General features: G+C 34.6%; 1 protein-coding gene across 5 annotated transcripts; it reads left to right on the top strand.

Moving 5' to 3' along the window:
- The first annotated feature begins 819 nt into the window (after window positions 1-819).
- On the top strand, window positions 820-14,170 carry ISA1 (isoamylase 1). Of its 5 annotated transcripts, XM_086601680.1 has the most exons (19): window positions 890-1,255; window positions 1,401-1,583; window positions 1,877-2,077; window positions 2,197-2,289; window positions 2,533-2,685; window positions 4,249-4,340; window positions 6,456-6,597; window positions 6,675-6,782; window positions 7,898-7,983; window positions 8,699-8,770; window positions 8,882-9,008; window positions 9,965-10,051; window positions 10,223-10,315; window positions 10,722-10,877; window positions 12,474-12,557; window positions 12,839-12,919; window positions 13,002-13,084; window positions 13,184-13,301; window positions 13,758-14,170. In XM_086601680.1, the coding sequence occupies exons 4-19, from the start codon at window positions 2,257-2,259 to the stop codon at window positions 14,019-14,021; spliced, it is 1,779 nt and encodes a 592-aa protein (XP_086457806.1). In that variant the 5' UTR covers window positions 890-1,255; window positions 1,401-1,583; window positions 1,877-2,077; window positions 2,197-2,256; the 3' UTR covers window positions 14,022-14,170. The 5 variants fall into 5 exon arrangements, with proteins under 5 accessions (XP_086457804.1, XP_086457803.1, XP_086457801.1 ...); XM_086601675.1 differs by lacking the exon at window positions 1,877-2,077 and having other exon boundaries at window positions 821-1,255; XM_086601679.1 differs by lacking the exon at window positions 1,877-2,077 and having other exon boundaries at window positions 833-1,255; window positions 1,406-1,583.
- Window positions 14,171-15,187: the final 1,017 nt, after the last annotated feature.

Here is a 15,187-nt window from a genome sequence, read left to right on the forward strand (position 1 = left end):
AAACTTTCACTCAAAACAGGCGGGTACCAAAAAGAGTGGTTGTTATTTTTATTTTTTTATTTTATTTTGTACCCCTATTGGAAATACTCCAAATTTATTTGGGAGATATTATTGGATTTAGTCAGTTATTGGGGTATTTCAAAAATTTATGTTAGTTATGGGGTACGGGAGTGTTTTGTTGGGTATGTCCAAGATCACCCCTAATAAAAGGTACAAATAGACCAGTGTTATTTTGTTTTTCTTTTTTTTAATTCTTTTTCCCTTATGGAAAAAACTTCTATTACACCTTACAAAATATTTTTGACATGTCCCTTATTTAACACCCAAAGTAATGGTGTTATTTAAAACCAATAAATAAAATAAATAAAAAATCACTACAAAAAAGAAAAGATTCTATGGAAAATGGAAAAAAAAAAATCTCTACCATTTTGTTTTCAAAAATGTTATCTCTTCTTCAACAATATTTTTATTATTACTTCAATGAAATTGCTAAATTTTCTATTGAAATAGAAAACCACATTTAGATTTGGATGAAAGTTGAAAATACAACTATAAATTATCACATAACTTCACAGCATTTGATTAATACTCAAGAAATAATCCAAAGAACTGATTAAAACTCAACTTGAAGTAAAAAAAGATGAAATTATTTAAAATTATGATTAAAACTCAAAACCCAATCATCAAAAATGAAATTATTGGACTTACACAGTTAATAGGATATGGCAAAAATTTATGTTAGTTATGGGATACGGGAGTATTTTTATGAGTGTGTCCAAAATCACCCCTAATCAATGACATTTAAATATTTAACCGACTCTTTAGAAGAGGATAAACAAGGTTGTACTAAATGTTAGATACTTGAAGTAGCACCCAATCACTTGAATCTAAACTAAAACAAAACAGATGAAGTGAAGCAGAGATCTTTGCTATGGAGTTAGCATCATCAAAAATCGCTACTTGTTCACACTCATCATTTCTATCTCCAATAAATAGATTCCTTAGAAATGAAAATAGTAAAAAAAAATTTAATGTGAAGAATAAAATGAAGTCGTTGGTAATAAGAAATGCAAGCGATGGTGAGACAGCAGTTGTTATTGAGAAACCGAAAGTGGTGAGAGAATATAAAGTTTTTCAAGGTAGTCCAATGCCATTTGGTGCTACTGCTAAAGATGGTGGTGTTAATTTTGCTGTCCATTCTTCCGCTGCTGTTTCTGCTACTCTTTGTCTCATTTCTCTTACGGATTTACAAGAGGTATAATTTCAAACTAATATTCATTTCAATTCAATTGCTTGTGTATAATTTAATTGTAATGCATATATTTATGTATAAGTTAATATACGCGGATGAACTTTTGTTTCTCTTTTTTGATTTGAATACATTAACTTATGTGACACAGAATAGAGTGACAAAGAAGATCAACCTTGATCCATTAGTTAACAAGACTGGGGATGTTTGGCATGCATTTTTGAAGGGAGATTTTGAAAATATGCTTTACGGCTATACATTAGATGGAAATTTTGCTCCTGAAGAAGGTTTCTACTATGATTCATCTCGGATTTTACTGGATCCATATGCTAAGGTCGGCGATTTTTATATGCTATTATAATTAATGCAATTGACTCAAGTATTCAAATGCCAATTGCTTAAAAATCTTGGCTAAATTTTATGAGTATCAAGACGAGTCCTTGGGAGTGATTATTTAAGAGTGTATGGATGTATTAGATAGTTATCATACAATAAACTACCAATTTACGAATAAAATTGAAAGAATGATTTAGGTAGATTCTCTTCATGTTTGTCTCTTACTATTTTACTTATTGTGTCCATATATTATGATATTTGATTGATTATCAATAGAAATAATTTTTGTAGGATGAAATTAAGTACAATGTCACAACCAGAGTCCTTGCACTTGTCTCACTTATGGAGGGAAGATGGACCTATGTTGCAGCTAAGCATATATTAAATTTGGAAAAAAAAATGAGAGCACTAGTTGTACTGGCAAGGCCCCACGGAATTTCTTAATGGGAAGTGCCACATGCTAGCTATTTTAGATTCTCTTGATGTATTTTGGTGGGTGAAATACATGCCTCCACAACTTCTGAACTTCTTAGTATTTATTAAAACAATTTGCAATAAGTGAAAACAAAAGATAAAACGTCACAACTTATTTTCTGCTTTTATATATGCAGGCAGTTATAAGCAGAGAAGAGTTTGGATCCTTGGGACCTGGAGGTAATTGCTGGCCACAAATGGCTGGCATGGTACCTTCTTCTGACAATGAGGTACCTTGTTCTTTTATAGTTTTCAGCATTGTACTTGTTGGGGAATATGACTTTTAATTGAAACCTTAAGTTGGGCTTACTTATCCATACTGATGATTCCGAATAAACTCAATCTCTTTTTTTCATGCCGATCCCTTGTTTGTTTCAAACTTATATTTCTGTTGTCTTATTGTGTTATCATTTTTGCATGATTATGTTTTAATCCAGATTCATCTCCATGTTTGATCATTTGTGGTTTTGTAGTTTGATTGGGAGGGAGATTTGCCGTTGATGTATTCTCAGAGAGACCTTATAATCTATGAAATGCATGTTCGTGGATTTACAAGGCATGGTTCAAGCGGGAGTAACTTTCCTGGAACATACCTTGGTGTAGTGGAGAAACTTGATCACTTAAAGGTACATCTGTTACTAATTCAATAACCCTTCTTTTATAATTGAAAAGTTGGTGTGCCGGTTATGTCTAATACTCAACTTAGTTGCCGAAGCGAACTGAGCTGGCCCACCTCATCTAATCGAAAAGAAAAACCAGAAAACCTCAAAAAGAAATGCTAGAAAAACCACAAAATTACAAGAGAAGTAAAAGAGAGACTCTACTAGGACTGTTCTAAGCAGTTAATTGTGTACAAGGATCACCTATTATCACCACCTCTTTCTACCAACACCTGCTGATCTACTACTCCTCATCCCCTATGACCTCCCCTTCAGAGCAGCTAAAGATGAGATAGTCAATCTCATCCTCCTGATCATCCTCGTCCAAATCATGGATTTTAGTATGTTGCATATTATTCTCATACTGAAATTTCCTGGACATACTTTTAGCATTTGTATTAGTCAATGATGAAATACCAAGAGATAATTTTTCAGAGTATGTAGGCCCCAGTCATGTACTTGTAAGCCTGTATAAATTAGATTTAATGAAGTTTCCTCAGAATTCTAGCTCTATACTGTTTTAGTGGGATCGATTTTATATAGAAATTTTCTTTAACAAGACAAAAATCTGGATGGAAACTTGAAGAATTTATGAAAGAGAAAGCATGAAGCACGTGATCCTTACAGTTGAACAAGAAAAACTTACCCAACATAAGAAATCATGAAAAATTGTCGTCTGAGAAATTAGAGATGGATTTTGTATCTTGTTTGAGAGGATAGCACAACTGCACAAGGTTTTGGTTTTTACGTTTAAGAATTACAGGGTGCTCATAAGCCCTAAATTAGTAGAGACCTCTAGATCTTTGCTCTCTAACCTTGGCTGCATTGAATAACTCCAACCGATTTGTTTCAACGTGGAATCAACAGGTTCATATCAAAATCGGTTGTTTGATCCGGTATCCCTGTGGCCCGACCAGGTTCATATCAAAACTATGCTTATAATGATCAGATACATTGAAGCTTTGCGTAACAATATATAAGTTCCTGGGACTCTCCACTCATTGTCAGGTTTTGAGTTGGATGCACCTAAGTATAAGATAGTATCAGAGCAAGCTATTGCATTTGGCCAAACGACACTTTTACTTTACGTCACCCAAGTATTTTTGTATACGTGTTAGACTCAAGTAAACCACACGTGATTATCTTCAATGCTTGATGTGATTAGTTATTTTTTGCCATTGTCTACCTGATCTAGCATTCTGTAATATTTTATCTTTAATGCTAGATGTGATTAGTTTTTTTCACACGTCACAAGGTCCAGATTTACATTTGGTTGATTTCCCCTTTATTATCATATTTATTTATAATTTACTTGGTAAGATCAAAAGTTTTTGCTATATCAGTGAAGAATTTAAAACTCTAAATCAATTAAAACATCTTAGTCCCTTACATTAATGCTTGCCCGGGAAAAAAAGTCGATGTTCAATTGATTTGCTTTCAGTGTTCCTATTGTTGATTATCCATTAATTTTACACTTTTTCCATTATTTCTTCTCATGGGATCCTCAGACAATTTTAATACATGGAGCAGGAACTTGGAGTAAACTGTATAGAACTAATGCCATTTCAAGAGTACAACGAGCTGGAATATTTCAGCTACAATTCTGTCATGGGTAATTATAAGTATGTGCAATAAACCTTTACTTCAAAATACGAAGTGATATTGTATATCTGTTTTGTTTCGTAGTTTGAAGAAAATTGATCATATATTGAACCGGTTATTGATAATTATTGGACTTTTGTCCACCCTAATCAATTACGAGTACATACGTTTGATTCTAAGCTGACATTAACAACTCTGTGACACGGTCCTGTAATCAGGCCTTGCTATGTCCAATGTTTATATATTACATTTGCAACTATATATCATTCCATTGTCTAAGATCTGCATGCAATAATTAGTTTATGGATTTGTGATGTATAATTTGATTAATTTCAAGAAAAAAAAAACCTAGTTTTTCTGGATAATCTATCTAATAGAAAAGCTCAGTGGCCCCACAAGAAACAAGCTACCTGTTGCCCGGATGTGCTCTATTTTCACATTGTCAACTAAAAATACGAAAGCGTTCATGTCTACTCATTGTTGAAAAATGAACATTGGTCATGTCTTCTTGTGGTGGGGTAGCAATGGCAAGTGTGGGATATTCATTAGTAAAAGTGATGTATCTTGTTGGCGGAAGCTTCAACAATTAATAAACATCAATAAGATTTAATAAATCAAATACCTAAAACTAGGGTTTAAACCTTCAAACATGAAGAAAGAATATTATTCAATAACAACCATCTATCAATGAAGGCCTAGATGTAGGGTTGCAAGTGGATATCCAAATATTCGAATCCGATTCGAATTCGTATTCGAAAAATCATATATTATCCGAAAATTTCGGATTCGGATTCATTCAGATTCGGATTTTTTTTTAATGTTCGAACTGGTTTTGGATACGGATTCGGATACTGCCATATCCGCATCCAATAATATCCGATCCGATTTAAAAAATTAATAGTTATTGTATATAATTAATTTATTCATTTTTTATTGTATAAAATACTATATAAAGTCATAAACTAATAATATAAAACTATAATAACAAAATAATAATAATAAATGACAAATATATATATTTATACTAGTTTTTATAGTGGTAAAATAAATTATTCAAAGCAAATAAAATTTTAATTAATTTTAATTTTCGGATCGGATATTATCCAATATCCGTTTTGGATATCCAAAATCGGATTCGGATAAATTTTTTAATATCCGTCGGATTCGGATTTGGATTTGGATTCGGTATAAATTTTTGGATTCGGATTCGGATACAAACATATCCGCATCCGAACCTATCCGTTTGCACCCCTACCTAGATGCCTTTATATAATAAACCACAATACTAATCTTAGTTGGACTCTGAAATAGAAACCTTGCTAATTAACCTAGTTCTAAAACAAATAGGAAACTTTACTAATTTAATAGGACTACTAATAATATAATTAGAAGTATTTATATATTCTTCCATGCTCATGCATCAAGAAAGGGAACAGAGAAAAGAGACAAAAGATTAAGTGCTTATTTGGAAGAGAGATTCAATGCCGTATTGGAAAAAGAGTTCTGTATATTGAAAAGTCAAAATTCTGTAACTTTTGATGAGCAAGTTGAAAGTCCAAATATTCTGTGCTTTTAAAGAGCTCTTGTCGAGACCTTTCAAATGAGATCAATGGATGAACACCAAATTCGAAAAAATAGAAAATTTATGTGTTTGTGCTTCACGGGCGTCTATGCTGAACTGCTGAAGGCATAGTGTTGTGGGCTTGTCAAGACATGAGTGCTCAATCGCTAGATTAACAAGAGACTGCAAGTAGGAGTTATGTTTTTGGAATCAAGCTCGGTTATTGACTGTTTACTTTTCTTCTACTAGGCTTATCCTCTGTTAGATTAAAGCAGCATGGGAATCTAAGATTTTGATATAGTGCATTTCATATGCTAGTCTGGTTTAAAGTTCCCACAAACCATGTCATGTACTATTCTTCCTTTTATTGATAATAAACTAGTCACCAGGTGTCTGTTTGCTCAAAGGGTCTTTTATTAAACCGATGTGGTATTGTACTATATGTTTGAAGATAATGCTCCAGTTACTATTGGTCTTGTATTAATCTTTCATTCTTCCTACAATGCGATAAATCTATAATGGAATTAAGTTGCACTAGTCAGATTGCATTATGTCAAATATCATTTCCCCACAGATTGAACTTCTGGGGATATTCAACTGTCAATTTTTTTTCACCAATGCTGCGCTATTCCTCTGCTGGCATACGTAATTGTGGCCAGGATGCAATAAATGAAGTCAAAATTTTAGTTAGAGAAGCACATAAGCGAGGCATAGAGGTAATAGCTGAACTCAGATTAAACTTCACTGCCCCATTCGTTTATTTGATAACCTCTATCTTGACTTCATTTCCCAGGTTCTCATGGATGTTGTTTTCAATCACACAGCTGAAGGCAATGAGAAGGGGCCTATATTGTCATTCAGAGGTGTTGATAACAGTGTATTTTATATGCTTGCACCTAAGGTAGAGTTTCTGTTGGTTTGCTGAATATTGCCTGTAATTCCCAACTAGTCCAAGGTCCAAACTTAAATCCCTATGGATAAGTTGATATTGTTTTTATTCCTATTGTTCCCGGTGCTTTCTTTCAATAAAATAGGTACTGTTTTACATGCAACTGATGCAACACATTTCATTATCGAAAAGTATGTTTAGGCTATGAATTTCCAAAATACATGCAATAGAACAAGACATTAATTGCTAAGTTTTGTTAGCAGTTGTGATAAGAGGAATGTATATGTATGTGTAAATGACAAGGACAAGTGTCTCTGCAAACAAGTACCAGGAAGCCAGAAAAGTAGGCATGCTGTTCACATGGATGTATGCTGCACTGATATGGTATGGATATGGGAGTTTGATAATTGCAAAGTGATATATTCTGGAAAGCCTAGAACATATGGTTCCTTAATTTGGTGCAGCATAACTTACTATTGATACTAGACTACACTTCCAACAAAGAGTTCCTCAGCTTACATGGTTCAATCATGTATCTATTGACTACAGAATGTACTTAAAAATAATTTCAACTGGAAGTGGTGGAACACAGAAACTCTTGTGATGTTTATATTTTGCAATCAAGGAAAACTTAATCCTGATGGTATATGTCAAATGCTGCACAGTTGCAGCAGAGATTAATTTCACATGCTCATGTTTCAACTTATTGTTTTCTGTCTCTGTTTCTTTTTTGAAGTGGAATTGTCTCTTTCGTATTTTTCTGTTTGCACCAGGAAACATGAACTTATGTCCTTTAAAATATTTCGTATCAAATAAGTGGAGAAACTGAACCCCTTTATTTTTGTAGACTATCTCACAACTCCAAGTACTCTAAAATGTGAAAGAATCACCAGAAATATTTGATCAACATTTTCATCCAGGCCTTATAAAAAACTTGAAGCATAATTTACACGTAAAGTGGAAACTATTTTTGTTTGTATATTTATGGACTTGGGTTTTCCAGGCAAGGCTTATTTTCCCCCTTTTAATGGGATAGCGTCTGCTGCAAAGTCCCAGACAAGATCATAAACTTTTTTGTTCCCGTCCCCTTTTATATTGTTCAGAAAGGTGCTTTTCATATCGTGCAGGGAGAATATTATAATTATTCAGGTTGTGGAAACACCTTAAATTGCAATCATCCTGTGGTACGGCAGTTCATATTGGATTGCTTAAGGTAATTTAGTTACATTACATTTACTATTCCTTTGTTTGATTTCCATTTTTCTTTTCCTTATTCATGATATGATAGGTTCTTGGAAATTATTGGAGGCTAGTATGTCAAGTTAATATTCGAGAAACTTTTTCCTTTTTTTTTTTTTGGAACATGTCTTCTAGTTTCCTGGAATAGGTTCTGTGAAGAGTCTCGTAGAGTCGTAGATTTGATCATCTATGACAAGGATCAATATTATGGGATGCAGTCCTGGAAGGACCCCATCCTACAAGATATCGTGTTCAGATCCGTAACCAGTCCATTTGTTATCAGCTGCTATGATTCGACCAGCTACACTTTTAATCTGTCCACTGATATATACCATTATACCAGTAACTTGTGATCACGAGGCTTGGTTGGTACACTTTAACCACATGTAAAGAGATGATGCTAGATTTTATGGTCCGTTTGAAGTATTGTAGCTGAAGCTTCTTTGGTCTCTTTTTCTTGTAGTATAGTGATATATTGGCATGAACCCACTTACCCACATAATGGGCCTCATTCCAACATGAGCACAAAAGCCCCTAATTATTTTAAATGGTTTTACTGGTCGAGCTGTGCGTACAACTGATTCCAGTTTTAGTGCAATGTATATGCTTTATTAGTGCTACCAAGTTTCTTAAGTTAATATTAGTTGAAGTGCAGTTTGATTGTTATTATAAAACTCTTTGTGCAACAGATATTGGGTGGAAGAAATGCATGTGGATGGATTTCGCTTTGATCTTGCTTCTATTTTGACCAGGAGTTCCAGGTTATCTGTTATAGGCTTCATTCGATAGTTTAGGTCGTTTCACCACATGCAAAGAGGATACTAATTTCATTTTTGGTTCTCTTATTTTTCCTTTTCTTTTTATTTCTCAAGTCTTTGGGATGCAGTTAATGTATATGGGAATCCTATTGAAAGTGACTTCTTGACGACTGGTACCCCACTCAGCAGCCCTCCATTAATTGATATGATCAGTAATGATCCAATCCTTCGGCGAGTTAAGGTGCTTAAACTATTTCTGTATTTTCTTCGATGTCCCAACTCATTTAGTTAATACACAGACAAACCCCTAAATGACACCTTGAATTGACTCCCATACCAAAAAGTGCACTTCACAATAATGGCCGACTTTTGACATTATCAAAAAAAAATGGCTGATTTTTGGTGGAGATGACCCCACCCCACACACACACACACCATGTGGATTGTCCACAAAAAACAGCTCATATCGATATCTCTAGGCTTGTCAAATGTGTTTTTTCACAAAACTGGGAAAAATATAGACTGTAAAAAAAATCGCAAACTTGAACACAACTTTGAGAAGGTTACACATATTGAAATGAGCTGATTTTTTGTAGAGGTAACAAATTTTTTATCTTTATTTTTGAGATTGAAGGATGGAGCAATTAACTATTAGGATAAGGTGTTTTATCCTTTCAACAAATGTTGAGGGTGTTTGTTAGGAAAAATAAATAATACGTAAGCCTCAGTGCACTGATCTCCCAAGTTAACATCACAGTGATCCTTAGCCACTACCAGGTGTACTACACAAGAAAACGAAGAGAGAAAAACAGATATGGGTAGAAAAAAGTGGCATCACAGATGAGGGTGGGAGAGAGAATGGAGAGCATGGACAAATCGGAGAGATGGGACAGATGGCAGCGAATCAGAACTGGAAGACAGTGAGAGTTAAAAGGTAGAAGGGCAATGGTAAGAAAAGAGAGGGGGGGGAGTGTATGCTTATTCCTTGCTTTTCTGAAGTTTTTTGGCGCAATTTATTCATTCTATAATTGGAAGATTGGGCTCCACGAAAAACCCAAAATTTTGGTCAGAAAATCTTGACATTGATAGTGTCATGAGAGAGAGAGAGAGAGAGAGAGAGAGACTCATAGTGTGGCGTCATAATGCCCCTAGAATGTTTGTCATACTGATAGGAAAATGTTTACCTGTTTCAAACAGTTGATTGCCGAAGCATGGGATGCAGGTGGTCTCTACCAAGTTGGCACCTTTCCTCATTGGGGAATTTGGTCAGAATGGAATGGGAAGGTCAGTCCGCAATTCATATTTTGATAATTCTAACAGTGGGCCCGTTAGTAATGTGTTAGGACAGCATATGAGAGCTAGCATGGGGAATAATAAGACTAAACTTATCAGTGAAAAAGCCTTTTATTTTCCTTAACCTTTCAACACTATTAATAAATTTCTTTCTACATTCAGTATCGTGACATAGTGCGGCAGTTTATTAAGGGTACAGATGGATTTAGTGGGGCATTTGCTGAATGTCTTTGTGGGAGCCCAAATCTTTATCAGGTTCTTTTTCCTATATATTAGCTCTCTAATCTTGGATCCCCATCATATTCATACTTTTCTGTTAAGCTTGGACATTTTAGGCGCAATTAATTTCAGACCCGCACCTATTTATTTTCCTCATATTTTATTGTCTTAAATTCGTGGAAACTAAAATTTTATATTCTGATACAAAAGCCATAGTAAACCTTATCTTATCTAAATTCATGGTAAATGAAGACTTCGTAATCTTGAATGTGTTTAATCTAAAATGCAAGCATGAAGCTTTTTTTTTTGTCATGTTCTGGTCCTTTGCTAGTCATGTCTGTTCTTAGAGAATTTACATTTCCATTAGATAATTAATATAAATTATCATATTGGTTTGATTTATTGTGTAAAAGTGGTATTCCTCACTCAAAGCATCAATCAGGGAGGAAGGAAACCTTGGAACAGTATCAACTTCATATGTGCACATGATGGATTCACTTTGGCTGATTTAGTAACGTACAACAAGAAGCATAATTTGGCAAATGGGGAAGAAAACAGTGATGGAGAAAATCATAATAATAGCTGGAACTGTGGGCAGGTATATCCCTCATTGTTAAGAAATCACTTTACTACTGCATCTCTTCATTGTTAACGACCAGAATTTCCTCTTCACCTTTTGATGCAAATAATTATTTAAATAGACTTCAGGGGAATGTTGGGGGAAAGTAAAATTTGTGTAGCTTAACGAAAGCATCCTTTTCTAATCCAAATCCCTTTCGATGTGAAGGTGATGATGAAAGAAAGAGTTGCTCTGATGAGAATAATGTCAAGATAAAATGAAATTCTAAAAACTGTCAAAACGGAGATGACATGAAAAGAGCAATTCAATTAGCTTGCTATAAACATGCTCATATATGAGCAATGGCCTGGTGAGTAATAGAGCTATTGATTTCCAATTTTCAAAAGGGATATACCAGTCAAGAAACCAAGTGATTGTGACCATATTGTGTCAACCCAGTCAAGACATACATGCTTTTCTTTTCCTCGACACAAAAGCAGAATTCCATGCATTCAAGCTCTTCGCTCCTCTTTCTTCAAAACTTTTCCAAATTGACTATGGTCAATATGTGACCCTGGTTGTATTCTTCCTTATTTTATTCAGTTTGTGTAAACAGTGCATATTGTTATATATCCGTAGTACTGAGATTATTAAATCCACTGTTTATATAGTACAAGAGTAGGCTATTTCTTTGGCCCAAAAGGCCTGCTTGTGCTCTGCGACACCCATTAATCAAAGCCCACATATTAGGTTTAAGTCACGTGGGGCGTGTTGAGATTATTAATCCCATCTTTAATACGTAGGTTGAAGCTTGTATGTCGTTCTGTATTTTATAATCTGTAAGTGGAAGTTCAACTTTTAAAAAGAAAAAGAACAATACATGATAAGGCTTTAACTAAAAACTTTAACAACCCACTCTACAAATCCTAGAAGGAAAGAAGGGGGGACTGGGGGAAGCGATCCACACACACACACACACACACACACACACACCCAGTATACAACCTTGCAACTCTTACTATATTATCCTAGTGAAGTAAAAAGTCTTCAAATGTAACTTTTCTAGAGCTGTCTTTGGAACCGAGAGGTTGTAAATCCTGGCAAATCATAATTGTTTCCTATATCTTAATGAATGATTCTGTAGTCCTTGTTCAACGATTCTGCATAAATCTATTGATCTTGTTCTTCAGCTTCTTCTTTTGGGTTTCAACTCCTAAAAGCATGAATTGAGTGGCTGTATTAGTAGGTCATAGGCATGATGTTATTGAAAGTTGAAGATGAACTCAACACTGAAGATAATTGGAAATTTTTGGCGTTGATTCTAGACAGTTAAGGAATCAGAGGTATCAGACCTGGGAGTCCTGAGAAAATAACGTTTTTTTCACTTTCATAATAAGTTTTTGATTTCCCACCGAAAAATGCAATAATTTCTTTCCTCATTTAATACCTTTACAAATAAAAAAGGCCATCTTTGGGATAGACCTAGCTGTACATTTTTATTGGGACGCTTCATTACTTCACAAGGGTCAAAGGTGGAAAGTGGAAACTGATTGTGTCCTAATTTCAAGTTAACTGGATCAATTTTATTAGCTGCAGATGTGAATGCTTCATGTTCTCATGTATTTTACTATGCAGGAAGGGGAGTTTGCAAACCTCTCTGTGAAAAGGTTGCGGAAGAGACAAATGCGGAACTTTTTTCTTTGCCTCATGGTTTCTCAAGTAAGATTCTAACTCATTTTGGTCTGTAGTATTTCTTGCTTGGAGTTCGAATATATGCAGTACTTCCATAGGTGGCTTACACACTAATTAAAACTTAAAAATCATATTGATCATGTCGTTAGTTGCATCTTTCTCAAGGATATAAAGAATGCTTCAGAATTTACATTAGACCCAAATACTTCTACACTCCCTCTTTGAAATTGTAGTTTGTTGTACAAAGTTTCTTTTTTCTTGTCAAACTGTTTCCTGTTCTCTTACTGTGATTCTTCTACCTGATATAGGGTGTTCCTATGATATATATGGGCGATGAATATGGTCACACAAAAGGAGGCAATAACAATACATATTGCCATGACAGCTTTGTAATTTTCGACTTTCTGCTATATGTGCTGTCATTACGAAAATTCCATTTTGGAATATACTGAGAACTAGCTCCTATTGCAGATCAACTATTTCCGGTGGGATAAAAAGGAAGATTCCTCAACTGAATTTTTCAGATTCTGTTGTCTAATGACAAAATTTCGCCGGTGAAGACCACTTCCTCATTAGGTTTTATTGGTTATACTTTTACCTAATGTTAACATTGGATTGTTTGCCTCTGATTTGGTATGTTCGTTGTGATTTAGAGAGTGTGAATCACTTGGTTTAGACGACTTCCCCACTGCTGATCGACTGCAATGGCATGGACACCACCCTGGAACGCCAGACTGGTCTGAAACGAGTCGATTTGTGGCCTTCTCATTGGTGAGTGATTATTGTTGCAATTTATCTCAAGTATTTGCACCTAGATATTATTTTTTTTTGCAATTTGTCCATAGATGGAAGCCTTCATGATTGACTTTGTTTATTAGTAAACTCAAGCTACTTTTGCAAGCTCACATGGCATAGGTGTATCAGAAAGTGCACGATTGTCCAAGATTCGGCCAAGTCGTTTAGCCTTCTTGAGACCTTTGTGAGCTTCAAAATGTGCCATACTTTAGAAAGCTCTTCAATGCTTGTGCCATTATAAATTTAAGTCCACCTCATTGATAACTCTAATATGGACCGAAGTTATATATTACAGTTACGCCTGAACAATATCAGTTCGTACTCCTAGATATTTGAGCTGAATGGTGTTCTGAATCAAATCAACGTGCAGCATCTATTTTATTATTCTTTTCATTTTTTTATATTTGGTTCTTGTTGTAACTACTTGTACAGATGGATTCCATCAAAAGGGAGATCTACATTGCCTTCAATACCAGCCACTTACCGGTCACTGCCTCTTTGCCAGAAAGACCTGGTTACAGATGGGAACCACTTGTTGACACCAGCAAGCCAACTCCATTCGATTTTCTTACGAACGATCTACCTGAAAAAAGTATTGCCATAAGACAGTACTCGCACTTTCTCGATGCCAATTTGTATCCTATGCTTAGCTATTCATCAATCATATTGTTACTTGCTCCTGATGACAATGCGTAACACAATTTCTGCCTTTCAATTAAGCACACCATGCTCATAGAGAGTGCCCAGTGCCCTGTCACCGAGTAGCTGTTTTCTCTTGGCAGTGTAGAATATAGTGTAATTCCATATGAAATTTGTATATATAATATAGTTAGAACATTTTTTTTCTTGTTATCTTCTCCTTTTTCGTCTGATAAAAGGATTTAATTTTGCCCTTTTTTTTTTGCTAAAAAGATGGAGCTGTGATCAACCGTCATGTCATTTGACAATGTACAATTCAATCATCATTATGGAAATCCAATTCTCATAGAATCTTAGAAGTTTCTCAGACCAAACTCTCCTCATGATAGGCAGCTCTCACATAATTTATATGTGAGGGCTAGTCCAGATTCTAGAATCTCGATCTTCTTACTAACATGACTTTGCAGGTTATACACTTAAAGGAATGGAGATGATAACGCCAATGAATGTGACTGTAAGTATTGGGACAATAATAAGAGGACTACTATCATCTTAGGAAGGATCATTCTAAGATTGTTAAAGAAATCATGACTAAAAAGTAGGACTACTATCTCTACTTTATTAGGTTGATTACAGGACGGCTAGTATGTTATTATGTATGTTAGGATTGAAGCCTATCAGTAGAGTTTTTGTGTTCCTCTTTTTAATAATCTAACTCTTGTAAGGTTTAACTTTTTGCAATAATAACATGTGACAGGTGGGGGTCTGCCTAACCCCAGCTTCGTCTTTAAAAAAACTAGCCATTTGGCCCGGCCTATGGCCGGACTTGCTACATAGATAGCTAATGACTCAAAAACCTAAAGTCCACTTGAATAAATAATATATGTATATTGATAGCTAATGATTAATTACTTATAATATATATATATATATATTTTTTGTTTGATGGGTTTATGTGTGTTTTTTTTTTTAAGTATTATTGTCCTAAAAAACAAAGTAAATCTAAAATAAAGCAATAGATAAGAAGACATATAACAGAAAGTCGAAGCTTAAAGTATATAAGTGCTAAAACGTTATAAGTTAAGTATCCATGATAACAATCTCCTGAAAAATTGTTCCAAATTTGGGTGTAATGTTACCGGCGCTCTTCAAGAGGGCCAATAACGCCTACAATTGTTTTCACATAAATGTCGAGAGAAACCTAATCAACAAATAGCCGAAGT

Source organism: Coptis chinensis, chromosome 3, assembly GCF_015680905.1.
Source record: "Coptis chinensis isolate HL-2020 chromosome 3, ASM1568090v1, whole genome shotgun sequence".
NCBI lineage: Eukaryota > Viridiplantae > Streptophyta > Magnoliopsida > Ranunculales > Ranunculaceae > Coptis > Coptis chinensis.

Bases quoted from the DNA above. Each gene is read 5' to 3' on its own strand.
- ISA1 (XM_086601675.1), top strand. From the start codon at position 932: ATGGAGTTAGCATCATCAAAAATCGCTACTTGTTCACACTCATCATTT. The intron at 1,584-2,196 runs GTCGGCGATTTT...TTATATATGCAG, and splicing joins TACTGGATCCATATGCTAAG to GCAGTTATAAGCAGAGAAGA. The intron at 13,085-13,183 runs GTGAAGACCACT...GTTGTGATTTAG, and splicing joins CTAATGACAAAATTTCGCCG to AGAGTGTGAATCACTTGGTT.